This window comes from Stenella coeruleoalba (assembly GCF_951394435.1).
Source record: "Stenella coeruleoalba genome assembly, chromosome: 13".
In the NCBI taxonomy this organism is placed as follows: domain Eukaryota; kingdom Metazoa; phylum Chordata; class Mammalia; order Artiodactyla; family Delphinidae; genus Stenella; species Stenella coeruleoalba.
In genome coordinates this window covers 83804361-83831989 of record NC_137159.1, presented here as the reverse complement: position 1 = coordinate 83831989, position 27629 = coordinate 83804361, and the positions used below count along the sequence as shown (strand labels likewise).

At 42.5% G+C, this 27629-nt stretch overlaps 1 protein-coding gene across 3 annotated transcripts in view; it reads right to left on the bottom strand.

Moving 5' to 3' along the window:
• MBOAT2 (membrane bound glycerophospholipid O-acyltransferase 2) overlaps positions 1-27629 on the bottom strand; it is a 113631-nt gene that overhangs the window by 43403 nt on the left and 42599 nt on the right. For 2 of the 3 annotated variants that reach the window (XM_079941592.1, XM_079941590.1), the window contains one exon: positions 25191-25268. In XM_079941592.1, the coding sequence (XP_079797718.1) occupies positions 25191-25222 (32 nt within the window). In that variant the 5' untranslated portion in view covers positions 25223-25268. Of the gene's footprint in view, positions 1-25190; positions 25269-27513; positions 27627-27629 lie in introns of those variants that run through there. The other variant, XM_079941591.1, reaches the window with a different exon arrangement.

Sequence of the window (27629 nt, the reverse complement as noted above, 5' to 3'; positions counted from 1 at the left end):
ACCGACATTCATAACGGAATAACACTTGTTTGCCCGTGATGTGAGGAACTTCTTTACTGAACTGGAGAAAAATCTGTAGTCTAATTCTGTCAAATCATGGTTGAATTGCAACCATAGGTTAGTTATGAGTTTGTCAAAAGCCAATGAAAGCATTCTGTGAGAATCAAAGAACAAGAGGGGATACACGCAGCTGGTGTGGTGTGAATTCCTTCTGCCCAGAATACGGATCTGACTGCTGCTGCAGCAAGCATCTTGCATCCATGAAGCAGCGACCTAACAGGCGAAGGACAGCACCGCAGAACAAGAAACCTGCTCCTTTAATAAACACTGCTGAGCAGCTACACTGGCTCTGAATAACCTAAGTCCAGAAAAACATCTCAGGTGGTGGTTTTTTTCTGCAACTGAAATGTATTCCTAACTGATACCAAAGCACACCAAACTTTTGTTGTTATCTTTTCTTCTGAGATAGGCTGCAGGAAAGGGTGATGGGGAAAGCCCCTGATTTTTCAAGTGCACACAACAGCAGAGGAAAGCAGACATATAAGCCAATACATACGGGCACGATATTCTTATAAGTGCTATGGTCACTGCATGGGTTTCACTGAATGTCTTCCAACAGAAAAATATGCATGCAAATAAAATCCAGACAGACATGATCTAGATTTAAATAATGGCCCCATCACTTTTTACTCTTCCTATCTGTGTGATCTTAAGAAAGTTTCTTTACTTCTGAACCGTAGTTCTCTCCCTTATAAAAGGCAGACACACAGGGAGGGAGCCTGACTATGCTAACTGAATCACTGTGGTCTCGCCCTCCTTGCAACAGACCAGTTTACATGTGGGCATAAAACTTAAGTACGGTCAATGAAACATGACACAGAGCTTTTGGAAAGGCTTTCTCCTTGAAGTAGGACACTTGCTACTGTCATGTTGATAAGCCCAGCTTATAAAAGGAGCGAGCCTACAGACAATATGCTGACATGGCGAAGCAGAAAAGCTATATAGAACAAAAAATAGAACTTTTTGATGCCCTCATTAAAACTGAGTTGCTGAGTTAACCAACTAGAACTGCCTTGCCTCAGGACTTCTTGCTTCAGGAGGTAAATCTTCCTGTACTGTTACACCATTATACCACTATGAGCTGGGATTTCTGCTCTTTGCAGTTTTTCAAAGCACCCTGATATTATCATCACTCATAACAAAATTAAATCAACAAGATTTGAAGAGTTCCAGAAAGAACCTTTTATTACTCATTAAAATATGAATGTTGAATGACTGCCCCATTTTAAAAACAGAAACCACATCTAAAATACCCATTCTCTAGATATTAGATACAAATTGGAAATTGTTCAGGGAAAAACAAAGTGCTCAGGGACTATGGAAACTAATGGGCTAGCAATGCTGTGAACTGAGAAAGAATTTCTCCCCAAATGAGGAAAACAGGCAACATCAACAAAAGGTTCAAAATCTTGATGGGAATAAAGACAAAAACTAATAAATAAGGAGCTGTTTTAATGTGCTGAAATCAAATTAAACTGTTCACTTTCCAAGGTGCCTGAGCTCAGACGGCTTTGGGTGCTGCCCAGATTCAGGAAAGGCCTGCATAGCTGAGTACTAACTGCATTTTCTCCTTATTTTGCCTTCCCCACTGTCTATACTCTCCAAGGCTCTCTTGGAAATCTTGAAATCAGGTAGCCTAAGTCCTCAAACTTTACTCTTCTCTTTCAAAACATTCTGCAGTCTTTGCATTTCTAAGTAATTTTTGAAGCCACTTTAAAAATACAAGGAACACTGTAAAACAAAAAGTATGTAAGCAAACAGAGAAAAACAATTAAGGAGACGGGCCTCCCTGGTGGCGCAGCGGTTAAGAATCCGCCTGCCAGTTCAGCGGACCTGGGTTCGAGCCCTGGTCCGGGAAGATCCCACATGCCGCGGAGCAATTAAGCCCGTGTGCCACAGTTGCTGAGCCTGCGCTCTAGAGCCTGCGAGCCACAACTACAGTGCTCTGAGCCCTCGTGCCTAGAGCCCGTGCTCTGCAACAAGAGACACCACCGCAATGAGAGGCCCTCACACCGCAGCAAGGAGTGGCCCCCGCTCGCTGCAAATGGAGGGGGCCTGCACACAGCAACAAAGACCCAACGCAGCCAAAAATAAATAAATAAAGTAAGTACATTAAAAAAAATTATACAATGGAACTTTAAAAAATAATTAAGGAGAAAGTAAAGTTAGTATTCAGATGTTACAAGTGCTGTGCACGTTAGACACGCGGATCAATGAACAGAACAAACAGTCTAGAGATAAAGTCACACATATATGGTGAATTGCAATTCAAAACAGAAAAGACGGTATGTGGACAAATAGTGCTGGGACAAATGGATACACACACGGAAGAAAACTAATTTCAACCCTTGCCTCATAGCACACACAAAAAAATTAACTCAGACTGGATCACTGACATAAGCATAAAAACTAAAACCATAAATCTAGAAGAAAATATTTATAACCTTAGGCAGGCAAAGACATCTTAGAAAAGACACACAAAGCTCTAAAGTATCAAATAAAAAATTGTTAAATTGACTTCATCAAAACTTAAAAGTTCTATTTGTCAAAAGTCACCACCAAGAAGACGAAAAGGCAAGTCACAGGTTGGGAGAATATATCCACATACCTGCAAAAGACTTACAACCAGAAAACAGAAAGAATGAATTATAAGATAGTAATAAAATTCAAGTCAGAAGGTTCGAATAAACGTGTCCCAAAAGAAGATGTACAATTGGTCAAAAAGGCAAGAAAAGATGCTTGACATCATCAGTCAGGAGAAATCTAAATTAAAATCATAGTGAAATTCCACTGTACACACATTAGAATGACTAACATTGAAAAGACAGATAAAACCAAGCGTTGATGAGAAGGTAAACGACTGGTGCTCTCACACATTGCCTGTAGGAGTGTGAAATGGTAAAACCACTTTGGGGAAGTCTGGCAGTTTCTTATATGATTAAACATACTCTTACCCTATGTCCCAGTAAATCCTCCCTAGGTATTTACGTAAAAGAAATGAAGACATATATCCATAAAAAGACTTGTACAAGAATGTTTTAGAACTTTTATTCCTAATAACCCAAATTTGGGGTTTTTTTTTAAATACATACAATGTTTTTTAAGATTTTTTTTGATGTGGACAGTTTTTTTTTTTTAAGTTTTTATTGAATTTGTTACAATATTGCTTCTGGTTTTTATGTTTTGGTTTTTTGGCTGCAAGGCATGTGGGATCTTAGCTACCTGGCCAGGGGTTGAACCTGCACCCCCTGCTTTGGAAGGCAAAGTCCTAACCACTGGAGCGCCAGGGAAGTCCCCCAAATTTTGAAATAATCCAAATGACCATTAATAGACAGGTGAAAGGATATGTAAATGGTGGTATATTCACACATTGGAAGGGTACTCAGTAATAAAAGGAACATACTGTTGATCAACACAATGACACGAATGAATTTTAAAACATTAAGCTGAGTTTAAAAAGCCAGACACAGAAGATTACTTACTATATACTTCAACTTATATGAACTTCTAAAACAGGCAAGCTAATCTATGGTGATAGAAAGCAGATAGCTGGTGGCAGGGGACTGGGCTAGAATGATTACAAGGGGAATGAAGGAACTTTGGGGGATGAGTGAGGTGTCCTGTCTCTGGATTTGGGTGGTGGTTACACAGGTCTATACATTTGTCCAAACTCACGGAACTGGTGGTTCTATTTTGTTTTAGGTAAATTTTATCTAAATAAAGTTGATTTAAAAATTATTTGAGGGCTTCCCTGGTGGCGCAGTGGTTGAGAGTCCGCCTGCCGATGCAGGGGACATGGGTTCGTGCCCCGGTCCGGGAAGATCCCACATGCCGTGGAGCGGCTGGGCCCGTGAGCCATGGCCGCTGAGCCTGCGCGTCCGGAGCCTGTGCTCCGCAACGGGAGAGGCCACAATAGTGAGAGGCCCGCGTACCGCAAAAAAAAAAAAAAAAAAAAAAAAATTATTTGGAAACAAATTTTACAATCTCCATTGCAGATTCCTTCTCAACCTGGGGCTCCAGGGTTCAGTCCTCTTCTCCATTTGCACCTATTTCCAAAAGGATTTCCAGTTCCATGATTTTAAGCTGTGTAGGTGTTTACCTACTGCTGTATACCAACAGCACCCAGATTTTATATCTCTAGATTAGACGTGTCTCCTAACCTCCAAGCTCAAACAATCAACAAGCTACTTAACATCTCTATTTGGTTGCCTAACAAGCATCTCAAATTTATCATGTTCAAAATAGAAATTCTGACCTCACCAAAACAATTCCTCTCCCTAGTCTTCTCTGTCTTGATGAATGGCATCATCTTTCACCCAGTTGCTTTGCCCAAAAAACTAAAGGCATTTTTGATGTATCTCTATACTCACATCCCATATCCGAATCTTCATATCTCTCTTCATAGTTCACATCATGTATGACCCACATCCATTTTCAAATCTATCATCAAAATCTATCCTGGACTGAGTAATTCCCACTGGAAGCAGGTCCAGGCCTGGACCACTGTACGAGCATCCTGACTAGCCCCCTGCTCCCACGCCCTCCCAAGTCTGTTATACACACAGCATCCAGAATGTTCAGGACTTGCCAGCAGCCACCCACCACACTTAGAACAAAATCCAAATTTCTTCACGAACTTTTGTTGCCCCGGAATCTAACTTAAAAAAAAAAGAGTTCTTTCTTTGGTTCTACTGGATGAATGAAACACATTTACAGAGGCTTCTATTTTGATAACTTAAGAAATAAAGAATTATTTAAGACAGATGAAACTAGAATATTACTGAAGCTTAGAGAAGCCTGGCAACACTGAGATCACCCATCACACATGCACACAGGTGATCACTGGAATTCCAGCAATTCGAGGGAGGATAAGTTAGTCACCATCAGTGCTGTCTCAGGTTGGTCACGATTTGCTGAAACAGGGCTCCATTTCACTTTAAAGTTAACTGTGTTCTTTTATCATCGTTTCTTGCTAAACTGTCCTGAGTCTTATTTGATTCCCCTCCCTCTGTCTCGATGGCCCTGCTAAGTGAAAACTGTAAAGCTGACAGAAGGTAAACTCAGGTTAAAACTGCTAGGGGGTCACAACAGCCTTTAAGTCAGGGGTCAAATTTTCTTCCAGTTGGTATCTCCAAACCTTACCTCTACTTACTGGCATATAACCCTGCATATCATAGGTTATTATGTAATTTTGAAGAGAGACTCCATTCAGTTTAAAAAGCAAACACCTCTAAGTAAATACTTCTCCAAACCTACACTCCGTTCGTTTCAAAATCTATTCCAAAATTACTATCCACAATTACATATTTCCATTTCTAGAATACACCATTTCAAATTAAATAATCAAAACTATAATTCACTTAATCTAGTTATTTCTACATTTTAATCTATATAAATAGCAATAAATGTAAGCCAAGAACTGTTGATACAAAAAAGCAGTAAATATTGGCAGGGGGTGGACACTAGATTTAACTCCAAAGATGGCACTAGTGAGAAACAGAGTTTGCAAAGTACTTAATAAATGATTTACAGGATCTTAAAAATAGGCTTTGGTAACAAGTAACCAGAAAACTGTACAATACTCACATTAACTAGCCAGAGAGACAACTGGCTAAAATGCTAAATATGTACACAGGTAAAAATTTTTGCACTAAAAATACAACAGTCATGTGAATACAAACACAATTATTAGACATAATGAGAGTTTGCTGACCTACGGGCGAATGACGTAAAGCAAAGGTGAGTGTTCTATTTCTGGGTATATTTCAAAACAGGATCTTAAGCCTGATAAAGTCAGCAGAGACCTGGAAAGATGACTGCTTAAAAACTGTTCAAGTTTCCTATGTAAAAATTTATGATGAATCAAGTCTGTTCGCTTTCATTTAGTGGCTATTATGTGCAAGGCAACCTGAAGAGTTATTTTTCTACGGGGTGGCATTCGGAGGTGGCCTAAATATGAGGCTGTTATTCTAAAACCAGCATCCCGGAGTGCGCTCGGCTTTTCCTTCACCTCTACTTTTATGAAAGTAACACGTGCACCATTTCAAAGTCGAAGGGTCTGACACCGGTCACCAGGACAGAGCCTTCCACAGCCCTACACCCCACATGCAGGCTCTGCTCTCCAGAGGCTGCCAGGCCAGTTCCCGGATCCAGCCCTGGACTTGGCAGGACAGACTAGCTGGTCCTCAACAGCACCATCCTCGCAGGCACTTCGGTTTCGGCTTCTTATGCCATCTCCAGCCCCCGTCTTGTAGTTTACACCTCTTTGATGTTTCACTACCATTTAAGTGGAGTTTCAGATAAATGTGTGTGTTTAATCTGCTACAATTAACTGCAAGTCTCAAAACTTAGTTTTATAACCATCATCAAAACATCAGTTTTCTAAAATCTTTTTGATAGTATCTGCATTTTATTCTAATAGGCCAGTCATAAATTTAATGGAATTTTAATAAATGTGATCCTTAACGTTTCTTGTTCTTTTTACTTTGTGTACAATAACACATTCTAAGATATATTATTTTTGGGACTTCCTGGTGGCGCAGTGGATAAGACTCCATGCTCCCAATGCAGGGGGCCTGGGTTCGATCCCTGGTCAGGGAACTAGATCCCACGTGCATGCTGCAACTAAGAGCTTGCATGCCACAACTAAGGAGCCAGTGAGCTGCAACTAAGGAGCCCGCCTGCCACAACTAAGACCTGGTGCAACCAAATAAATAAATATTTTTTTAAAAAATACATTATTTCTGCTAAAGTATTAGAACCAAAGGTTAAGTTTATCCTCAGGTAGCCAATAGGTGACTATCAACTATCTAACCACATGATGTCTTTAAGAACCAAGTTGAAAGCCTCCTTCCACTATCACCACATTTATAAACACACCCTCTTAAAGATACACAGTAGCCATTCTTCACATTTTTAGATCACGTGTCTCATCTCTTCCCAGAGTTGGTTTGTTAAAGATGTCACTTTGACTCCACACACTTGCCTTTTATAGAAGGAACAATAAGATATGGCTTCTCCATCTCAAGAACCTGACATCGAGCCAGGAACAATGGTCACAATGTCTGGCAGCCGATCGTGACTGCAGTGCTGGGTTTCCCGGGATCAGCCATCAAAATGCCAGTCACCCGTCTCACTATGTCTATTTAGAGCGTCTTAATCGCATTTTGTGAAAACTGCTCTCTTAGATGTCCGTATCCTTCACTAGACCGCACTCCTTGAAGACTTCAGACATCTGCGTGTCTGAGCCTGGCGTGGTGCCTGACAAAGAGAAGGCGTTCTGTGAAGAGGCAGAACAGAAGCAGCGTGAAAAGATCATCGCAGGCCAGGGAAGCAAGTGAAGGCTCCCCTCGGGAGGACAGCAACAGCATCGACGTAGCTGCAAACACGGAGCAGGACAGGCACAGAAAAGATGACGCCGCCCAGTCAGGCTGAGTGCCCAGGGCCAAGACTGGTCAGCCTGACGCCTACCTAGTGAAAACTGGGAGAAACAACAGGAAATGAGCTTAGTGGGTAAAATGGATTCAGAGTTTTCTGAAGGGCCGTGAGTTTCTCGACTGAGTATTGAGGCTATTCTCCCACAGGCGTCCAAAGATTTTTGAACAAAGAGCAATACGATGAAATAGTTTTTAGGCAAATAATAAAGACTAACCCATATATATGATGGATGGTAAGACAGAAGGCTGGGAGTCAGAAGAGCACTTACACAGCAGGAGGAAATAAGTTCCGAGCTAAGACAGGGGATGGGACAGCAAATGCTAAGGATTTCCTAGGAGGAACTAAAAAATATCTCGTAACATACTGGCTACAGAAACTAAGAAGAAAAAGTCAGGTTTGTAAATTAGGGTGTATCAGGAGAACACAGAAGTCGATTCTGGAGTGAAGACTGGCCCGGCTGGAAAGCTGGCTTGATCTCTTCCCAGCTGGTGACTCCAGCCAAGCTGTTCAATGAAGCCTCAGTCCTCTCCTCTTTTCCATGTACATTTTTTCTTAGATGATTTCATTGAATTCTAAGCCTTGAAAGCCTAACACCAGCCTTGTCTGCCTGCTGTCCCGACACGAATATCTAATGAGGCCTCTCAGACTTAACCTGGCAGAGAAAGCCCTCCTGCCCAGTAAGCGGCTTCTCCCTCCATCCCCCCCATTCCCACCTAACACAGTCCACCCGGCCGCTGAGGCCAGAAAAAGTCGATTCCTCCCTTGTCGTCACACCCCACAACCAATCTGCAATCCAATCCCACTAGTTCTACCTCTGAAACCGAGCCCGTATCTACCCACCCCTCCCCATCTCCACTGCTACCCTCCTGTCTCCCATCTGACTTGCCCGCTGTCTCTGACTGGTGGTCCTTCCACCACGCCCACCCTCTAACAATCCTATCCACACAGAGCAGTGGGAACAATGTTGTGACACTACTTAGAATTCCCTGGTGGGCTCCCACTGCACTTAAAACTACAATCTGTTACAAAACAGAAACAGAGTTACAGATGTAGAAAACAAATTTATGGTTACCAAGGGGGAAAGTGGGGGGAGGGACAAATTGGGAGATTGGGATTGACATATACACGCTACTTAGATAACTAGTAAGGACCTACTGTATAGCACAGGGAACTCTACTCAGTACTCTGTAATGACCTATATGGGAAAGGAATCTAAAAGAGACTGGATATATGTATATGTATAACTGATTTGCTTTGCTGTACAGCAGAAACTAATGCAACATCGTAAATCAACTATACGCCAATAAAAATTGATTTAAAAAAAACAAGTTGGGCTTCCCTGGTGGTGCAGTGGTTGAGAGTCCACCTGTCGATGCAGGGGGCACGGGTTCGTGCCCCGGTCCAGGAAGATCCCACGTGCCGCGGAGCGGCTGGGCCCGTGAGCCATGGCCACTGAGCCTGTGCGTCCGGAGCCTGTGCTCCGCAACGGGAGAGGCCACAACAGTGAGAGGCCCGCATACCGCAAAAAAAAAAGAAAAAAAAAGGGACACGTTAAAATAATATAGTAACTGAACTTGGTCTTTTTTCTTGAGCATTGTTGTGCTACTTTGTGTTGACTCTCTCTCACCCGTGGCACACAGCAGCTGACATCTCCACTCAGCTTTTTAAATTCTTGGTTTTATTTTTCAGCCTCACTCGAGGAGTCACCCCTGTCTGTAATCTCAGTGGTCAGCCAAGGGTTGGTCAGGGCTTGTGTTCAAACACCTGCAGCCAGTAAGGCTTCTGCCCTCCGCCGAGGGATCTACGTGTGGGTTTGAGAGCTCATTCTATGGTCCAGCAGTTCTCAAGTCCGCCCCAGCTTTCCCTGTCCCTCAGGCCTTCCCAGACCTCCCCTGGCGTGGATGCAGTCTCCAGTCAGCCAGGGTTGTGCTGAGATTTTCTCTAGTCCCTTTATAGCTCTCTCGCTGCCAGGATCTCTCATCCTCAGGACAGGAGAGCTGAAGGCATTCTCTGTGAACCACTGCATGGGTTTTCTGCCTTCCACTCTAAATCAAGTCAATCAAAGCTGCTGTTTTTGTGGCCATCCCTGCCCCAGGCGAACTACTCTGCCAGGGAATGAAGAATGGAGGTAAGCCCAGGCAAGAACACCACAATTCCCACTGTTCTCACTCAAAGGTCACCTATTTTCTTTTAAATAAATGCATCTCAAATTGTTGTTTACTTTTGGTCAATTTCCAGAGCCTTAAAATGGTTTTGACCAGTTGATCCAGTTTTATCGCTGTTTTGGAGGGAGAAAATTTGCGGACCTTCCCATTCCTCAAAAACTTCTGTCAATTAAAATAGGATTTGGTAGGCTAGCATGGAAATATTATTTCTGTGGGGGGTAAATTCAAGTTCTAAAATAGATCCAGAAAATCAGAAACATATCCACACCTAGAAAAGTCCTGGTGGCAAGAAGAGCTTGCCAGCCCTCAATGGGAGAGTCAGCTGAGCTCTGTTACTAGGAAATCGGCTCTGTATTTGTGACTCTAACAGAGGAATTTTAAAACACTTTAAAGAACCAGCTGCTCTACCAGCAAAAGCCAGCCATGCCGTCTTCATAAAGATTCAGAGGCCCCCCTTTTGTTCCCAGTCACTAATGTGCCACTGTCCTCTGTGGGGTCAGTAACCACCTCCCCAGGATCCCCATTTTAGGCTTTTCCCTGGATATAGAGACACCAGGTTCTGGAGTCCAGGGACCAGCACACACTCTTGATTTCTTCCTAGAGACCTGCAGGTAATCTCTGTTCCACAATAAAACTTCTGTGGCTCGGAAGGCAGGGCCTGCTGGGTTCCCTGCCCTGGCGCTCTGCCCAGGTGCCCTCTCACCTGGAACCATGAGGTCTCCACAGGTTACAAATACAATACAAGTCGTGAGGCACTGTGTTTGTTCTTTTACAAAGCCTTATTCATGAAAAAAAGGAAAGGAGCTTAGCTGTATTCACTATACCAGACACAAACAGTGACATGGATACATGAAGCCACTCGATTCTTTCCTGTCCTCACTTTGTTTATGGATGACAGAAATGACCCGAACCGCCTGGCTCCTGTTCAGCTCTTTTAAGAAATCTAACTCTGTTCCCACACCTGGCTCTATAACATAATGAAGTCACTTAATTGTGTTTTATAAAGAAAATTTCCAAAGTTGATTCAGATACACAAATAAAATTGGGTATTGGCTGTTGGTATTAAGCAAGATTATTTTATCGTTCAAAATGCAAAGACTTCTATGGGACTTCCCTGCGGTCCAGTGGTTAGTACTCAGCGCTTCCACTGCCGTGGCTCGGGTCCAATCCCTGGCTGGGGAACTAAGATTCCACAGGCAGCGCGGCATGGCCGGAAAAAAAAAAAAAAAAAAAAAAAAAAGCAAAGACTTCTATAGTTTACATCAAGATTTAAGATCTCTGAATTGTAGCTCAAAATATCATCTGATGAAATAGTCCTTAAGTCAATAAATACACAGAAATGAAAATTTAAAGTTTTTAAAAACATCGAAAACGATGTCTGGCAGACAATGTAATGACAGAATCTTGAACTGAGAAAGATAATTACCCACAAAAATGCATCCAGATTTCAGCCTATTCTAGTTGCTACTAAAACCAGGACCGTGAAAAAAAAGTTTGGAAAAGGCTTCATGTCACCCCTACCACCCCAAGTCAGAGATCCTGGGCCCCTCCCAACTGGAAGGCCAGGAACCTGTCACTCTCTGTTCTTCAGGGCTGCACTGTAACAAAGAAAGGGTCCTGAGCTCCCTCCCCACTTGCATGAAAGGTCACTCATCTTTCTTCTCTTATACTTCGGGGTGAAAAATACTTAGGTGGAAAAGGAGAAAAGGAAAGAGGTGATTCAATTAATTCTGTGAAGATCTTCAAAGCAAGGGCAGCAAGGAAGACGATGGAAGTCCAGCTGTGTGATGTGATCTAATGAAGCGGCTGGAGCTGCAGAGCAACAGCGGACTGGAGGGGTCAGGAGGGAAATAATTACAGCTGACGGGCACCACCACCGACTGCAGGCTGACCACGCCAGGCGTGGTTTTCAGATGTCTAAGCCTCAAAATAACCCAAGAGGAAACTGAAGCAAGGTTGTTCTCAGTGATGGCTAACATGCAGGAGAAGTAAGGATTTATCCCAATGGCCTGGCTTTGCTGCTCAGCTGCCCGAAGAGGGTGCAAGCAAGGCAGGAGAGAGCTGGGGCCCAAGATGCTCTCTGGGTGTTCATCACTCGGGCCGCAGTGGAGACGGGCAGGACCAGAGAGCCGGCAGCACCATCCTGCAGGGAAGGAACACCTGCGGGCCACTGACTCCCGTCTCCTCCTGCCAGGGACATTTCCCCTCCTCCTTTGTCTCCGTTTCTGTTACTTCTAAACGCCTTACCTTGCATCTTTAAGGATCATCTCCCACAAAGTATCTTTATCTTCAACTTTTACTTATAAATTTATGTTATCTGCTAAGCGTGAGTGGATAAGGTGAGTAGATATAAAGGTGGCTAAGATTTACACTAACCTTTGAAAAGAATGGGAAAGGGAACTGAAAAGTGTCAATTCAACTAATTTTCAAGAGAACTGAAGGCTTAAGTGAAGGAATAAATCATGAATCTGTAGCAGCCCAGAACCATCACATGGGTCTCTCTCCAACACTCTGCTGCCCAAATACGATAGGGATCTGTGTCCACCCCAGACTGGACATCTGCCTGGTGTACAGAGTGACATGGGAGCAAGGGTGGCAGAGACGACGTACAGCAGGAAGGTGAGGTCAGGAGAACACCTGGAACCAGCATCCCCTCTAGCACGGTGTGTACGCTCTCAACCCGTCTCTGTCGTTTCACTGCACCTCCAGGAGCTCGTCCAATCGTGGAGGAAGGGAGTGAGGAAGCTTGGGTACAGAATCTGTGGTCTCAGCTGGCAGATTTCAGAGGCAGAGCGGCAGCAGGCAAAGAAGTAGACGGCAAGGGCACGAACACAAGGAACTGTAAGAGCCCAGATGGTTCCGATGGCAGGGCCAGGTTACAAGAGGCATGAGAGAATTCTAGACCAGCTGTCCTCAAGCTTTTTGGCCCCAGGGTCCTCTACACTCTTCAAAATTACTGACAAAACCAAAGAAGCATAACCCACTTAAATAACGGCCACTGATATTCACCATATGAGAACAAAACTGAGAATTTTAAAAATATTTGTTAATTCAAGAATAACAACAATAAACCTACAATGCTAGGTTTTCATGAAACAATGTTTTTATGAGAAATAAGTATGTTTCCCAAAACCAAAAAAAAAGAAATTACTGAGAAGGGCAGCACTATATTTATGCTTTTGCAAATCTTTTTAACATCTGACTTAATAAGAAGACAGCTGAATTCGCAAATGTTTCCGCTGCAGTATCACACATCATGTAGCCTCGGGAAAGCCCCACTGTACATGCAGGGGGGAAAGAAAGTGAAAAAAGCAAATCATATCTAAATATTATTATGAAAACCGTTTTGACTTGACAGCCTCCTAAAAGGATTGCATGGACTCCTGGGGTCTCTGGACCATACTTTGCAAACTGCTAACCTAGAGAAGGGTAGATGACAGCACTTTGGAGGAACAAACACCAGAGCGGCCAGATAAGACCCAAGATTGGGAAAGAAGTCGTGGGAAGGCAAGAGAACTTCCATCTGACATGTTAGCAGGCACAAACCTTAAATCAGATACCAAATTTGGCCAGCACCTTTTGTTTCTGTTTGTCTGGGGGAGGGATGGATGGAGTGGGTCATAAATCAGAATCACTATCCCATTCTTTATCCCAAAGAGGTGAGAATTACTGCTATAGAAAATACTATTCCTGATAAAAGTATGCTCTGTTGGGTGTACTGGGGGCGAGAAAAATGGTTAAAAATCACTGATTAACTTATGGCTCTTAGATTTAACAGGAGTCGTCAAATGAAGCCTAGATAAATTAAGAAACTAACACAAGAATTAGAATTAAGAACTTTAGCTTTCCAATTCAGCATTCACACTAAGAATAATTTATACCACTTGCATACACACCAATTAGCAGTGAGGGAAAACACCCCCAAAATAAAATGGATGGGACACTGAATATTTCCCACGGAAAATGCACACGTTGATAATGTTGGGGAAGAGCCAATTTTAGTGGCTGCATGGGGCTTTTTTTTTTTTAACATCTTTATTGGAGTATTATTGCTTTACAATGGTGTGTTAGTTTCTGCTTTACAAAAAAGTGAATCAGCTATACATATACATATGTTCCCATATCCCCTCCCTCTTGCATCTCCCTCCCACCCTCCCTATCTCACCCCTCTAGGTGGTCACAGAGCACCGAGCTGATCTCCCTGTGCTATGCGGCTGCATCCCACTAGCTATCTATTTTACATTTGGTAGTGTATATATGTCCATGTCACTCTCTCACTTCGTCCCAGCTTACCCTTCCCCCTCCCCGTGTCCTCAAGTCCATTCTCTATGTCTGCGCCTTTATTCCTGTCCTGCCCCGAGGTTCTTCAGAACCACTTTTTTTTTTTTTTTTAGAGTCCATATATATGTGTTAGCATACGGTATTTGTTTTTGTCTTTCTCACTTACTTCACTCTGTATGACCGACTATAAAGCTGAGATACAATCATTACAGTACAGGCAGCTGTAAGGATTGCATGGGAATGCACCTCAGCATTTAACATGTATCTGACATAGGATTTGTGTTTAATAAACGTCAGCTATTACTGGCAGTTTAGCTATTAAGAGTAACTTATCTGCGGGCTTCCCTGGTGGCGCAGTGGTTGAGAGTCCGTCTGCCGATGCAGGGGACACAGGTTCGTGCCCCGGTCCGGGAAGATCCCACATGCCGCAGAGCGGCTGGGCCCATGAGCCATGGCCGCTGAGCCTGTGCGTCCGGAGCCTGTGCTCCACAATGGGAGAGGCCACAACAGTGAGAGGCCCACGTATCGCAAAAAATAAAAAAATAAGAGTAACTTATTTGCAATTAAAGTTGTCCATTGTCCTTTAGGGGTTTCATCTTATTCATTTCTTAACTTTTATCATTTTCTTCGTTGGATTTTACTTTCAAGTCTTTAAGTCCACTCTCTATACATTTTAAAGCTGTCGTGTCTAAGGAAAAATGCTTTGCATACTATTCTAAATAATAGCTCTAAATTCACTCATGTTTTGAAATGAAACTATGCTCCAACAAAATGAGTTCTAGACAAGATTTTTTAAAACTTTGAAAGGCAAATAGTGCCAAGCCCTTCCTGAAATGTTATCTTCTTCCCAAGGCAAGTCTTGGTAAGGCACATACTCTGTACTACCCCAAGGTTAATTTCCAGGCCAGGAAAAGATGAGCAATCCCATCTCTTTTCTGGGCCTCGCTAAGTTTAAGCCACAGCTCAGTTTTCACTGTGAGAAACAGATGCCCAGGCTCACTTGCTGTAACATCCTTTCACCAAAATGCCCGGCCATTTTTCAGGTCATCAGATATTTCCCCTGTTACTCTTTGTCTCTCTCTCCATAACTACTCTAAATACGGACTCTGTTTAATAAGCCAGCGGCAGCAGGTGGGACAAGGTCAGTTATCTTTCCCCTACACAAATTAATTTATCAGAAAGAATTTTAAAATTCTCTTTTTAGTCAACTGACATTAAAATAGTATTTTAAAGTACTATTTTTAAAAAATATTTATTTATTTATTTGTTGCTCTTGGGTCTTAGTTGAGGCAGGCATGCTCCTCAGTTGCAACACGTGGGCTCCTTACGTGTGGCTCGCCAGCTCCTTAGTTGTGGCAGGTGAACTCTTAGTTGCAGCATGCATGTGGGATCTAGTTCCCTGACCAGGAATTGAACTCAGGCCCCCTACACTGGGAGCACAAAGTCTTAACCACTGAGCCACCAGGGAAGTCACTAAAGCACTATTTTATAGTAGTATTTACAACATCATAAATCAACTCTCATAAAAATTTTTTAAAAGTCTGTATTTATTATGTATTTGAAATAATATCAACCTCAAGCATGGAGCTTGTAAAAATCTGAACAATTTTCAACAGAGGAAGATTATTTAGAGAATAAAATCACTAGTATCCAAATATTTCTCTAAAGGGTAAAGCCTTTTAAAAAGATCCCAACACCACATTCTAGTGAAGACCAAGGAAAAGCCAGTCCCAATACAATGTCTCCATTCTTGCTATTTTTCAGAAAATAAACCAGGCTGTTTATGCTATCTGGTAAGCAGGCGAGAATCTCTTTTTGTTTCTCCAACTTAAAAAAAAAAAACAAAGAAACAAAAAAACTTTAAAAGAATCTCAGTAAATCAATAATCTAACAACAGAAATTAACTTCACAGACTTCCAGGGCTGACCGTTACCGGTTTTGTTACTGGTTCTAGTGACCTCACATATTGGAACTACAGTTTCCTTCTCTGTACAGTGGATAATGACACCCCTACACGGGACTGTAGGCACAGTTAAATGGAATATTTATACAGAGCACTCAACAAAGTGACTGAACATGGAAGTCACTCCACCATTCAAGCTCCAAAGTCCAAGTCCAAGCACCCTATTAAATCACACTGTTTCTAACACAGTGAAGACAAAACCTGCCCATGTCAAGTCTATAAATGTACCATAACAATACACCACAAGCAGACTCAGCATTCAGCAAGCCCGAATTTTCCAAAACAATTTCCTCATTTCTTACCTAAAAGTAAAAAAAAAAAAAAAAAAAAAAAAAAAAGAGACCATTCATGCAAGCTTTTTCTCTCCCAAAACTCCAACACGGACCACATATTTTAGGTAAATAGCATGGTGTTATGACACATAGATGAATGATTATGTTCATCATTTTAACAGACGGTTACATGGGTTTTAATTTTTCCTTCAACATCCTATCAAGGATTAGGATCTTTTCATTTTTTTTTTTTTTTTGCGGTACGCGGGCCTCTCACTGCTGTGGCCTCTCCCGTTGCGGAGCACAGGCTCCGGAAGCGCAGGCTCAGCGGCCATGGCTCACGGGCCCAGCCGCTCCGCGGCACGTGGGATCCTCCCGGACTGGGGCACGAACCCGTGTCCCCTGCATCAGCAGGCATACTCCCAACCACTGCACCACCAGGGAAGCCCAAGGATTAGGATCTTGTTGTAAAAGATTAGTTTCCAGAGGTACCCAAGATGAAAAGGTGAGTCCTTGTACTTTGCCAATGAGAAGTACATATTCTTTTTTTTTTTAACATCTTTATTGGGGTATAATTGCTTTACAATGGTGTGTTAGTTTCTGCTTTATAACAAAGTGAATCAGTTATACATATATATATGTTCCCATATCTCTTCCCTCTTGCGTCTCCCTCCCTCCCACCCTCCCTATCCCACCCCTCCAGGCGGTCACAAAGCACCGAGCCGATATCCCTGTGCCATGCAGCTGCTTCCCACTAGCTATCTACCTTACGTTTGTTAGTATATATATGTCCATGACTCTCTCTCGCCCCATATTCTTATTTTTAATTATTACAACTATCTGGTTATGTTTATTAATATATGAATTGTTATTTTCAAAACAAGAAAGATATGTCATCTAATTGGATAATATCTTCAAAACTCCCTTTTGTTTTTTAATTGATTAATTTGGAGAATGAGCTATCAAACTGGCATTTTAGACAAACCTGACCTGGCAGGGCCCCATTACATGACCCACCTGTGCAAACCTCTTCCTACGCTAACATATTCAGATATAACAGCAACACCCAAAGTAACAGCGTTATTTACCAAGGGATGGGTGCTCGTGTTGTCAGCAACCCCACATTACCGTAATCCTCCTACTTCATATAGAAACCCTTAAACCAAAGAGAAAAAAAGCTTCCCTTCCTGGCTCAAGAATGACTGCATCCTTAACAGAGATCCAGTTTACAACTGGAAACACAACTTAGAATTCAAATACCTCCCAAAGAGATACTATAGTGCCTTAATGGTGTAAAGGAATCTGAATCAGACCCCTTCCCGAGTGCAGGATTTGATGGTATGATGGTATGTCCTAAAGATTCTTCAGGATCCAACACGGTCTGGACATCCTACTACCTCTCACCAAGTAATGGGTTTTCCTTCCCATGGGAATTGAGAATATTGAAAAACCTCAGCTCCCGAGCACAATATGCCAAAAGGCCACTGCATCCTTTTGGATACAAGTATCTGCATCTTTGCTCTAAGGAAGCGTAACCAACACATACAAATCCCTGCCTTTGTTCAGGACCCTGTTGGCTCCCATTACCTCTCCTCAATCAATTCAGGGTACTTCTATTTAATGATGCATTCTCTTAATCATAAGGCTTAAAAAAAAAAAAAGCTTAATGCTTAGAAGTAATAAAGTGCAGAAGCAAAAAGCTTGGGTACTGGGTGCAATCAGACACACCCAGCTCTAATCCCAGATTTACCTCCTACTAACCTGCTTCTGGGGAAACAGATCTACTGCACCCACCTCCAGGGCTGCTGCTAGGATTAGCTGTCAATCCATGTGCTCTGCACAGTGATGGATACGAATAATTACTGCAACAGCAACTGTTGTAAGGATAAGATAATGTAAAAAATCAATTTTAGAATTACTTACGGTTTTCCAGTTGAAATCCAGCTCTTAGCTCAGGATAGCACAGCAATACCCAAAGGGCCTGTACCTTCATTCCAAGCCACTGAAAGGCTTTTTTTTTTTTTTTGCGGTACGCGGGCCTCTCACTGCTGTGGCCTCTCCCGTTGCGGAGCACAGGCTCCGGACGCACAGGCTCAGCGGCCATGGCTCACGGACCCAGCCGCTCCGCGGAATGTGGGATCTTCCCGGACCGGGGCACGAACCCGCGTCCCCTGCATCGGCAGGCGGACTCTCAACCACTGCGCCACCAGGGAAGCCCGAAAGGCTTTTGAGTATGGTCCACCGAGAGTGGAAAAGAAAAAGTCTAAGAGTCCAGTTTCCTTCTTGCCACATTTTATTCCCTCTCATGGGATTATGGGGTTGTCCTTGGTGAAGTTAATATTCTCCCCACAGAGTTCCTGCCATGCCACTAACTACTGCTCATTAACTTCATGAGGACAAATCTTCAAGTGACTTGAGGCTTCTGCCCGCCAGACGGCATTTCCGAGATCTTCATTCCTTCCTAGTAGACTTCAAGCAGCTCTTCACGCTATTTCTTTCCAGATATCCATATTGCAGGAGTCTCGGTGGTACTGGCAGATGACAGGTGAAAATGGATCCCTGGCCTACCTGCTCTTCAGGGTCACGGACGACTGAGACAAAAGCACAGCAGCTAAAACTGCCTGGTCCTTCCCTAACTTCACCCCCATGCCCAGGCCCGCTGCTCTACAGCCAGCGTCAGGGGCAGAAAATCAGGTAGGGAGCGGGAACCACCACCGACTGCCACTCAACCCATCAAGCTTGCCATTCGAGGCCTGCCGCACGGATGAATATAATCTGCTCGGAAACACCCAACCAAAAGGAGGTGCAAAAAAAGCCGACAAACGTTCATTCAACGGAACAGAACAGAACAGAGAACCTCTCTTCCTGAGCTTCTGTCATCCACACGCTCAGCAATGGTAGCATAAAATGAGGAAAGCATCCCTGCCGAGGAGCTCACAGTCTGGGAGGAGAAAAAATGAATTACAGCGACTGCGTGAATCCTGACAGCAACCTCTGACGTGACATCGCCAGAGGCAGCAAAACCCAGCGAAACACTCGGTGACCAGGAACGGCCTCTGAAAGCATTTCCCCCAGAATGTGAACCCTCTTCTTGGCAACCGAACCCTGTATGCAGACAAAAGCTTACCTGGGCTCACCTGGGCACCCACATGCTCCTCAGCTGAGTCACCGGTTTAATGCAATTTAGACTCAGAAAGGTAAGGTGACTTGGCTAAGGTCCCAGAGCTAATGAAATGTAGCAGAACCTAAATTCAAACCCATACATATCTGCCCCCATTACTCATCCAGTGAACCACTAAGGCCACCTGGGGGGAATTCAGAGTTGGAAGCTGATCTTCTCTCATGCCCTAGGCCTGCTGTTCAATCTTATACCAATACAAGAGGATTCTGAGGAACGTGGTTTTTAATAGTGCCCAATATTTAAAAATATATTTTAGCATAAGTCTATTTAACACCAAACGTCTGTATTCTGTTTCCAACTGTTTCATTCTGCTGAGCACATAGTAAATGGCTGGTGTAGATACACTTTCTTCTTTTTACTACCTTCCCAGCTGGTCACTCCTTTATGCTTCCTCAGCCCTGAGGGCATCATCTTTTGTAACAGTAAGCACAGTGTGATCGGTAGTTTGACAGCAAGTGTCTTGCAGAGACGGAGCGTGTCTTTTTATCCATCACTGGGTCCCAGCATCACGTAACAAATACTTGTTGCATGACTGACTGTCTTAACATCTCCAACTCAGCGGTGCCTATCAGAGGGTAAGGACCACATCTCCGCTGTCTCTGAGTTTCTGGAAACACTGTGGCACACAAGGTGTTTGTTCAAACTGGTGGGTAGCTGAGCCATGGGACGGTGGGGTTAAAATCACCTTCTTACAGCTTGTACAATATCATCCCATACAAAGCTTGGCAACCCGTTCACAGATGCAGTTTTCCTCTGTGTATCTACCTCTTTTTCATGTTTTCTTTAGGTCATTTGTTTTGGTGAAAATTACTTGCCAGGTTATAAAGAAAATACTTCTGCTTAACTTCTCAAGGTTATCAGGCTCTCCTGTGCTTCCCATGTTAACTATCCCACATTTCTGCTGTTTATATTTAAACAAGGGCAGTTGCCTTGTGCCATGTTCCAAAATCTGGGACTGTTTTTCGGAACTCGAAACAAGCTTCCCCATAGAAAAGTTAAAAAACAAAAAACGCAAAACTAACATGAAGGGCACTTAGGTTCTCACGCCCATCCACAGAAGCCTATTAAGCCCATCAGAACACCACGGGACGCAGCCACACTGCGCTACCTTCTCCAGGGAAAATGCCTCCCAGCCCCAGCTGGGAGCACCTGAAACGCATCGCTATCCTCCTTCCTCTTCTAACCAAGTGAGAAAGGCTCTCCCTCCACCCATTCCCCCATTCCCATCCCTTCTGTCTCTCCCCTACACTCCACTCTCCCTGGGAACAGAGATCCAAGCAAAGCTCAGGAGATGCTCGGTTCTGAGAATCAGGGCTGCTACAATGCTTGTTCACAAAATTCTCACGGGGCAGCCCTGAGATGGTGCACAGGGATTTTGAAGGAGGCAGAGACCGTGACCCAGAAGCAAGAGCTCTAGGAGGCTACTTGGAAGGGCTTGCTGTCATGCAGAAGTCAGGTTATCATTCACTCATTCATTCAGCAGACACCTAGTGGGAGCATACAACCTCCAAGGTGGTGTACTACATTCAGAAAACCAAACCGGTAAGACATGACTGCCGTCACTGAATTTGTGGCGCATGAAGGCAAAAGACATTACTCCCCTAAGCATCTCACTGTAACTGAGGCCATCCTTCCTTGGGTCAAAAATGTGCATCTTCATACTTCACCTAGCGGTACCAATTCCATCTCAGAATTCCTACGAACAGCACATATACTCCCTTTAAGCATCTGAAGACAGCTTCACGTCCCCCTTCAACACCTAGATTTCCTTCCTTCGAGGGCACTGCAGGTTTTCAACGTTCCTTTTAACCCTTCATTCTTATAACTAAACTCAAGAAAACGTGGATGCATCTGAACATCTATAAATTTGCCTAAGTGAGAAAATATACAAAACTCTTGAACCAACTCTCAGAAAGCACGCTACTTTAAGACTGATCCGCCTTCTTGCACCTCCCTTTGCAATTTTTTAAATCTTTTTAATAGCTTTATTGAAGTAAAATTTACGTGCCATCAACTCACCTAATTTAAGTGTACAATTCAATGAATTTTAGTGAATTTATACAGGCAGTTTTGCAACCAAAAGCCTGCTGGAATTTTGACAGGCACTGCATTGACTCTATGGATCAACTGTGAGAGAACTGCCGTCTTAACAATACTGAGTCTGCCCATCCATGAATGTGGTGTCTCTCTCCATGCTTTAGGTCTTCTTTCATTTCTGTCAGCAAAGATTTTTATTTTCAGTTTAGTGGTCTTGCATTTCTTTCAATAAATTTATTCCTAAGCATATTATCCTTTTCAATGCTCCTGTGAATGAACTTTTAACAAATTTCACTTTTGGACTATTTCAATATGTAGAAATAAAAAGAATGTTTGTGTATCGCTCTTATATACTGTGATTTTACTATTCCCTTTATAATTTTTTGAATAAGATATTTTTCATTATCGTGCTAAGTGTTAAACATCAAGTCCTGAGTCCTGCATTATTTCACTTCCCTTTCAAGCAAGAGCTATGCCAAGAAGGCGAACATTTCAACCAGCTTTTTAGAAACCATCTGCTTCAGAACAATAATCCAAAGTGAATCATTAATAAAGTCCATTATTCCATTTTTTGTGCTATAGCAAGTTTAAAATTACCACTTGGCAAACCTTATTTCATAGTTTTTTGTTTTTTTTTTTTTTTTTTTTTGCGGTACGCGGGCCTCTCACTGTCGTGGCCTCTCCCGCTGCGGAGCACAGGCTCCGGACGCGCAGGCTCAGCGGCCATGGCTCAGGGGCCCAGCCGCTCCGCGGCATGTGGGATCTTCCCGGACCAGGGCACGAACCCGTGTCCCCTGCATCGGCAGGCGGACTCCCAACCACTGCGCCACCAGGGAAGCCCCTATTTCATAGTTTTGAAACTAGCAGAAGAGTGTGTGTCCGCCTGCCTCTCTTTTTTCAAATCCCTGTGGCAGGAGTGTGCTTAGTATATGGTCCACCCGCTTTTTTGGTAAAGGAAGTCTGATGGAAGCACAGGTCAAGTTCGTTGTTCACATACTGGCTTTGTGCACAACGACAGAACTGAGAAGAGCCGTGACAGAGGCTGTGTGTCCTGCAGAGTCTAAAATACTTGCTATCTGGTCCTTTACAGACAGTTTGCCAACCCTTGCTCTCAGAAACGCTGGTCAAATCTGTGAAAGTTAAATCCTCCCCAGACTAATTAAGGAGAATCACTATCCTAAGATATAGGACCTTCTACCCCTAAATACTCTTTTTCTTCTTGCCTCTAACACTTAAGGTTTTCAATTTTTTTTCCTCAAAAACTTCAAAGCTTATATGAAAATAAGCTTTGAATTCTAGAATAAATTAAATTTTACTGGTAAATTAAAAAGCACTGAATTCTAGAATAAATTAAATTTTAATGGTAAGTTATCTAATTATGGATCAGAATAAAACAGCATACATATAAGTGTGAAATAAAGGGAGCTACAAAAATAAAGTTTATATTAAAATATTTTAATTTACAAATGGATTTGTTACAGAGAGTGCAAAAACTACACTATGAACAGCTTACAAAGTATATAAAACAAAGAGATCCAAGAATTTTTAAACTGTTAAATACTCAGGGAGTCCAAATCCTTCACTTAAAAAGATTTAAACCCTTGTTGTTCAAAGAAACATATTACACATACCATGTAAAACTAGACTGAAAGAAATAAACAGAACTGTATTATACATAAACAATAACTTCAGACAACAAAGTAATGCTACAAGCCCCATCCAGTATATTTGAATGAAATTCTGAAGTCTGGACCCATTAAACATTTTAAATTAATGTAAAGGCCTAAGTGAAAAGGGGGGAAAAAGCATGTACGGATAACAAGAAAAAAAACAAAAAGGAAAAAGTAAAGTCAAACAGAAAAACACATAGGTATAAACTGAAATTGAAGGGAGCTAAAAGAGATTAAAATACACACTTTCTAACTGAATTACTCACCTACTCCTTATTGCCAACACTAGCAACTAACATGGCAAACCCATTTATAATAGCCTGCTCCGTGGATGGTGTCAGATTCTAAACACGGGCAACATATATGCAAGTAGCACTTTCCTCCTGATCACTTACTGTAAAAGAGCAACAAAATCAACTGTATCCAACTGTGTGTCTCTAAGGCTGCACCTTCCAACAGAATTTTCTATGACCACAGAAATCTTCTCTGTCTGCACTGCCCAGTACAGTAGCCACCAGCCACCTGTGGCTATCGAGCACGTGCCATGTGGCCAGTGTGGCTGGACAACTGAGCTTTAGATGTCAATTAATTTCAATCTACAGGCCACATGTGGCTAAGGGCGCCATACTGGACAGGGTCTGAAGCCTTAAAAGTTAACTTCACAGACTGCCGTTGCCTTTCAGAAAAAGAAACAATTTCCTTTGACCAAATATGAATCTACTAGCCTTTCGATTTAAAAGACTTTTGTTTACGCAGGGATACACAAGTTACCTGTTTTCAGTAATCTAATCAGATTTTCCTTCTTTTTCCAGATTCAAAACATACAGCTCCTTTGTTCAGATATTAAAGACAGTATCGCTTTGAACCTGTCATCTGTATGAGATTTTATAAATAGGGTCATGATGGTATAAAAATTGCTTTTTTTTGATATACCATCAAAATATTTTTTTGATACACCATCAAAATATTTTACTCCTCTTATAAAAATTAAAATCAAAACACCAAGAACCTGGAGTACTGCAGTACAGAAGGGAGGGGGAAATCAACACAGGTGGCACCAGTGGAAACTGAGGGAAGACACTGGGTCAAAACAGAGTGGGTGACCCATGAGTCAAACACGGAAGATGCAAAATAGCATGAGATTTGGAAAAAAGCTAATCGATTAGTTACAAGTCCATCATTCCTTGTACAGAACTCTTGGAGCCACATGTACGTCAGAATTCAGAGACAGTGCACCACCGATATCACGGAACACCCCCAGCGGGATTAGCCAGCAAGATCTGCGGGGACCCGGCCCCTGGTGTTCAACCAAGTAAGCGCTGCACACGTCTACTTTCCAGTGAACATCTCTGGCCCAGACCTCCACACCACCTCCCCAGCATCGATGAACTGCCTCACGGACACCCTAAAGGCAACAGGCACTTATTCAGCAAATACCCAGAGTGTTTACTACATATGAAGCACCGTTTTAGGTGACTATATACCTGTTTGAAACGCTTATCCCCTAGACATGCTCACCACCTCCAGGGTTCTCTACACTCAGAAAACAGTGCTTCCATCTACCTGACCGTTCACACCAGGAACCTGGAGTCCTCCTGATATCCTTTTTCCCATCAATCACTGAATCCTTCCGAATGTACCTTCTAAATCTCCCTCCAATGTGTCAGACTCACTCCAACGCTCCACTGCTGCCACTCCTAGACTAAGCCAGTAGGTCCTTACCTGGAGGTGGCTATGCCCCCGAGGGACCTGTGAAAATATCTAGAAGCATCCATGGTTGTCACAACTTGGGGAGGAGGTACTACTGGCATCTAGTGGGCGGGGGCCAGGGAAGCCGCTCAACATCCTACAGTGCACAGGCCAGTCCCACGCACCCAAGAATGATCCAGCCTAAACTGTCAATAGCGCTGAGATTGAGAGACCCTGCTCTAAGTAAGCAGAAGAGTGCTGCACACCAAGGGTTTTATTTTTGTATTTATGACAGTTCTTGAAAAAGTGATCACAATTTACAATAATTTTTAACAATTATTATTAAAAATAATAATTTTAATGTAATAAAATTCTACTTGACCCAATTCCATTATGTTGGAATACGTATTATATGTGAATAAAGCGAACACTTACTTGTGCATGTTCTCCACTCCTATTATGATCATGATACAGTAGGAAATTCCACTTTGTACAAGAAAATGTAAGGCATACCTGTGAAAAGTAAGCACACTGTTAGAAGAGCCCACGCACAAACATCAAACTGAAATAATTTAGGCTAAAAAGTGCTTATACATAACACACAACACTGCCAGATAAAAAAGAGGGAGCAAACCTCCAAAGCCTAAAATTCTGTGGATACCCCAGAGAGGGAGTCCCATCCCACAAGCCCCACAAGAGCTGGAAAAATAAGACAAAACCCCATAAAGCCACACTTGGGGTCCTAGCATTCCACGTTTACCAGCTACCTGAAAGCTCTATGGGGTCCTGAGGCTCAAGGTTTACAGCTTTTTCTGTAACTCAGGAACAGGGATGAAAAGGAGTAAGAAACCTGGATTTCAGAATAGTCTCGACAGAACATCAGCTTTTGGCTTACCCAAACTAACTCCGCCAATACAGCTCTGTATCTGCAGTTATCTTTTCAAGTATTACTTACAAAATAGCAAAAAATACTAAACATTAGAATTCACTTAAAAGCAGGTACACCCTAATTTATTTATTCTGAAAACATGATGGTTCAAGTCAAATAAGCTTCCTTACACAAATGCAGTCAGTCCTTAATGTGCAGTAATCTATCTACAAAACGTTCTCACTGAGATGACACAGTTTCTTCTAACGTTCTAACGTAGAAATCTACCATTAAATGAGAGAACTAACTTATCCATTCATGTCACAAAATTCAGGCAAAACATGACTCAGTTCTCTGGTTTTAAAATCCACCCAAATTATCCCTGAGATTATGCATACATGTGCGCACACACACACAAACACAAAATTTCCATTTTCTTTCCCCTTTGATGGCATGAATAATGTATGAAAAATTTTTCAAATCATTGTATACAATTAAAAGTATCAATAAGTATCTTAAGCTATGATTAAAATTACTTTCTAACCTAATCATCATAGAATAACAGGCACCTCCAATGTGGAAAAGCTACTTAATTTTTTTTCATTTTCCATAGAAATATTACAAATAAGAAGTAGGCTCCAAGGCAGGCCCATAGAAAAAACTTATTTTACTCATTGTACAAAGAACGTCTGTCAGTCTGTCTACTTGTCTCTTCCTCTGCCTAACACACACACACACACACACACACACACACACACACACGGGAACAATGTTGGCCTGGAATGCTACTATATAACCAAAGGACCAGGAGGCAGCAGAAAAACATATTTGTGTATAAACTGAAACAGAAAGAAGCTAAGAAAACATGATGAAAACGCACACTTTTCAAATTAATTACCAGCTCCTATTTATTGCCAGCACTAACGGAGTTCATGTGAAAATGCTGAAGTGGCCTGCTGGACACCCGCAAGGGCTTTATTAATTAGAATAGAACTCATCAACGATAAATGTCTTAAATGAAAAAAGATTCTGAAGACTCTTGGGGAAGTATCTTTCCTTTCCTACTGAATAAACTTCCTTGGAACATGAGGGATATATGACAACTTAGAAGCTAAAAGTTCTATGTTTCAAATAGCGAAGTGGTTCCCTCTATCACTTTGAGACGCCCACTCCCCGGGCATCGCCATTCAGATGACAAGCTTGGCGATCTTCTGGAGTGCAATAGGACACTCTGTCAGTTGTACAAGCCTTTGTTCCTGGGATAATATAAGTCTATCTGTACAGAGTGGACCCGCACTGCCCCCTATTTCACTGGCCTCCACAACGAGCAGCAGGTTGCCTGTACACTCAGCCGTAGCACTGGTGACTTTCTTCGTAATTTCCCATCCACAGCTACTCTACTTGCCCTCATTAGAAAAATGAGCATAATAAGTGCACAGGAGCTACCTAGCACTTTTCAGGATTAAAAGATAACACATGAAAAGTGCTGGCTGGGTTATGTGGCACACAGTACGCTTTCAAATAGTATTAGGGAGGTAAAAATGCAAGCAAGAAGGTATCTTAGAAGTTTATTATAATCTAGCCCTCATCATTTTAGAGTTGAGGAAACAAAGCCCTAACATATACCCAGTTAGTACCCTAAGTGACACTGAGACTCAAGTTGTTTCCTCCTGGGCAACTGATCCACTGGCTGATTCTTCACAGGGTGAGCTGGAGTGGAACCCCATGGACTGTGTATCACCATCTTTCAAACAAAACAATCCTTTATCCCCAAACTTCAGTTTGTTTTTAGATATCACATTTTACATATGTTGAATTTCAAATCACACAAAAGGCAGGTAAAAAATTTATTTTTAGCAAAAACAGAGTTTTAAAAAGGTTGAGAAACACCTCTTCGATTGTTCCACTGATCTTTACGAATGTCCATTTTCCGAAAGGCACAGTACTGGCCACTGGGAATAAAGAGTCAGGGGATACAGTCTCTGTCCTCAGAGACCTTCCAGTCT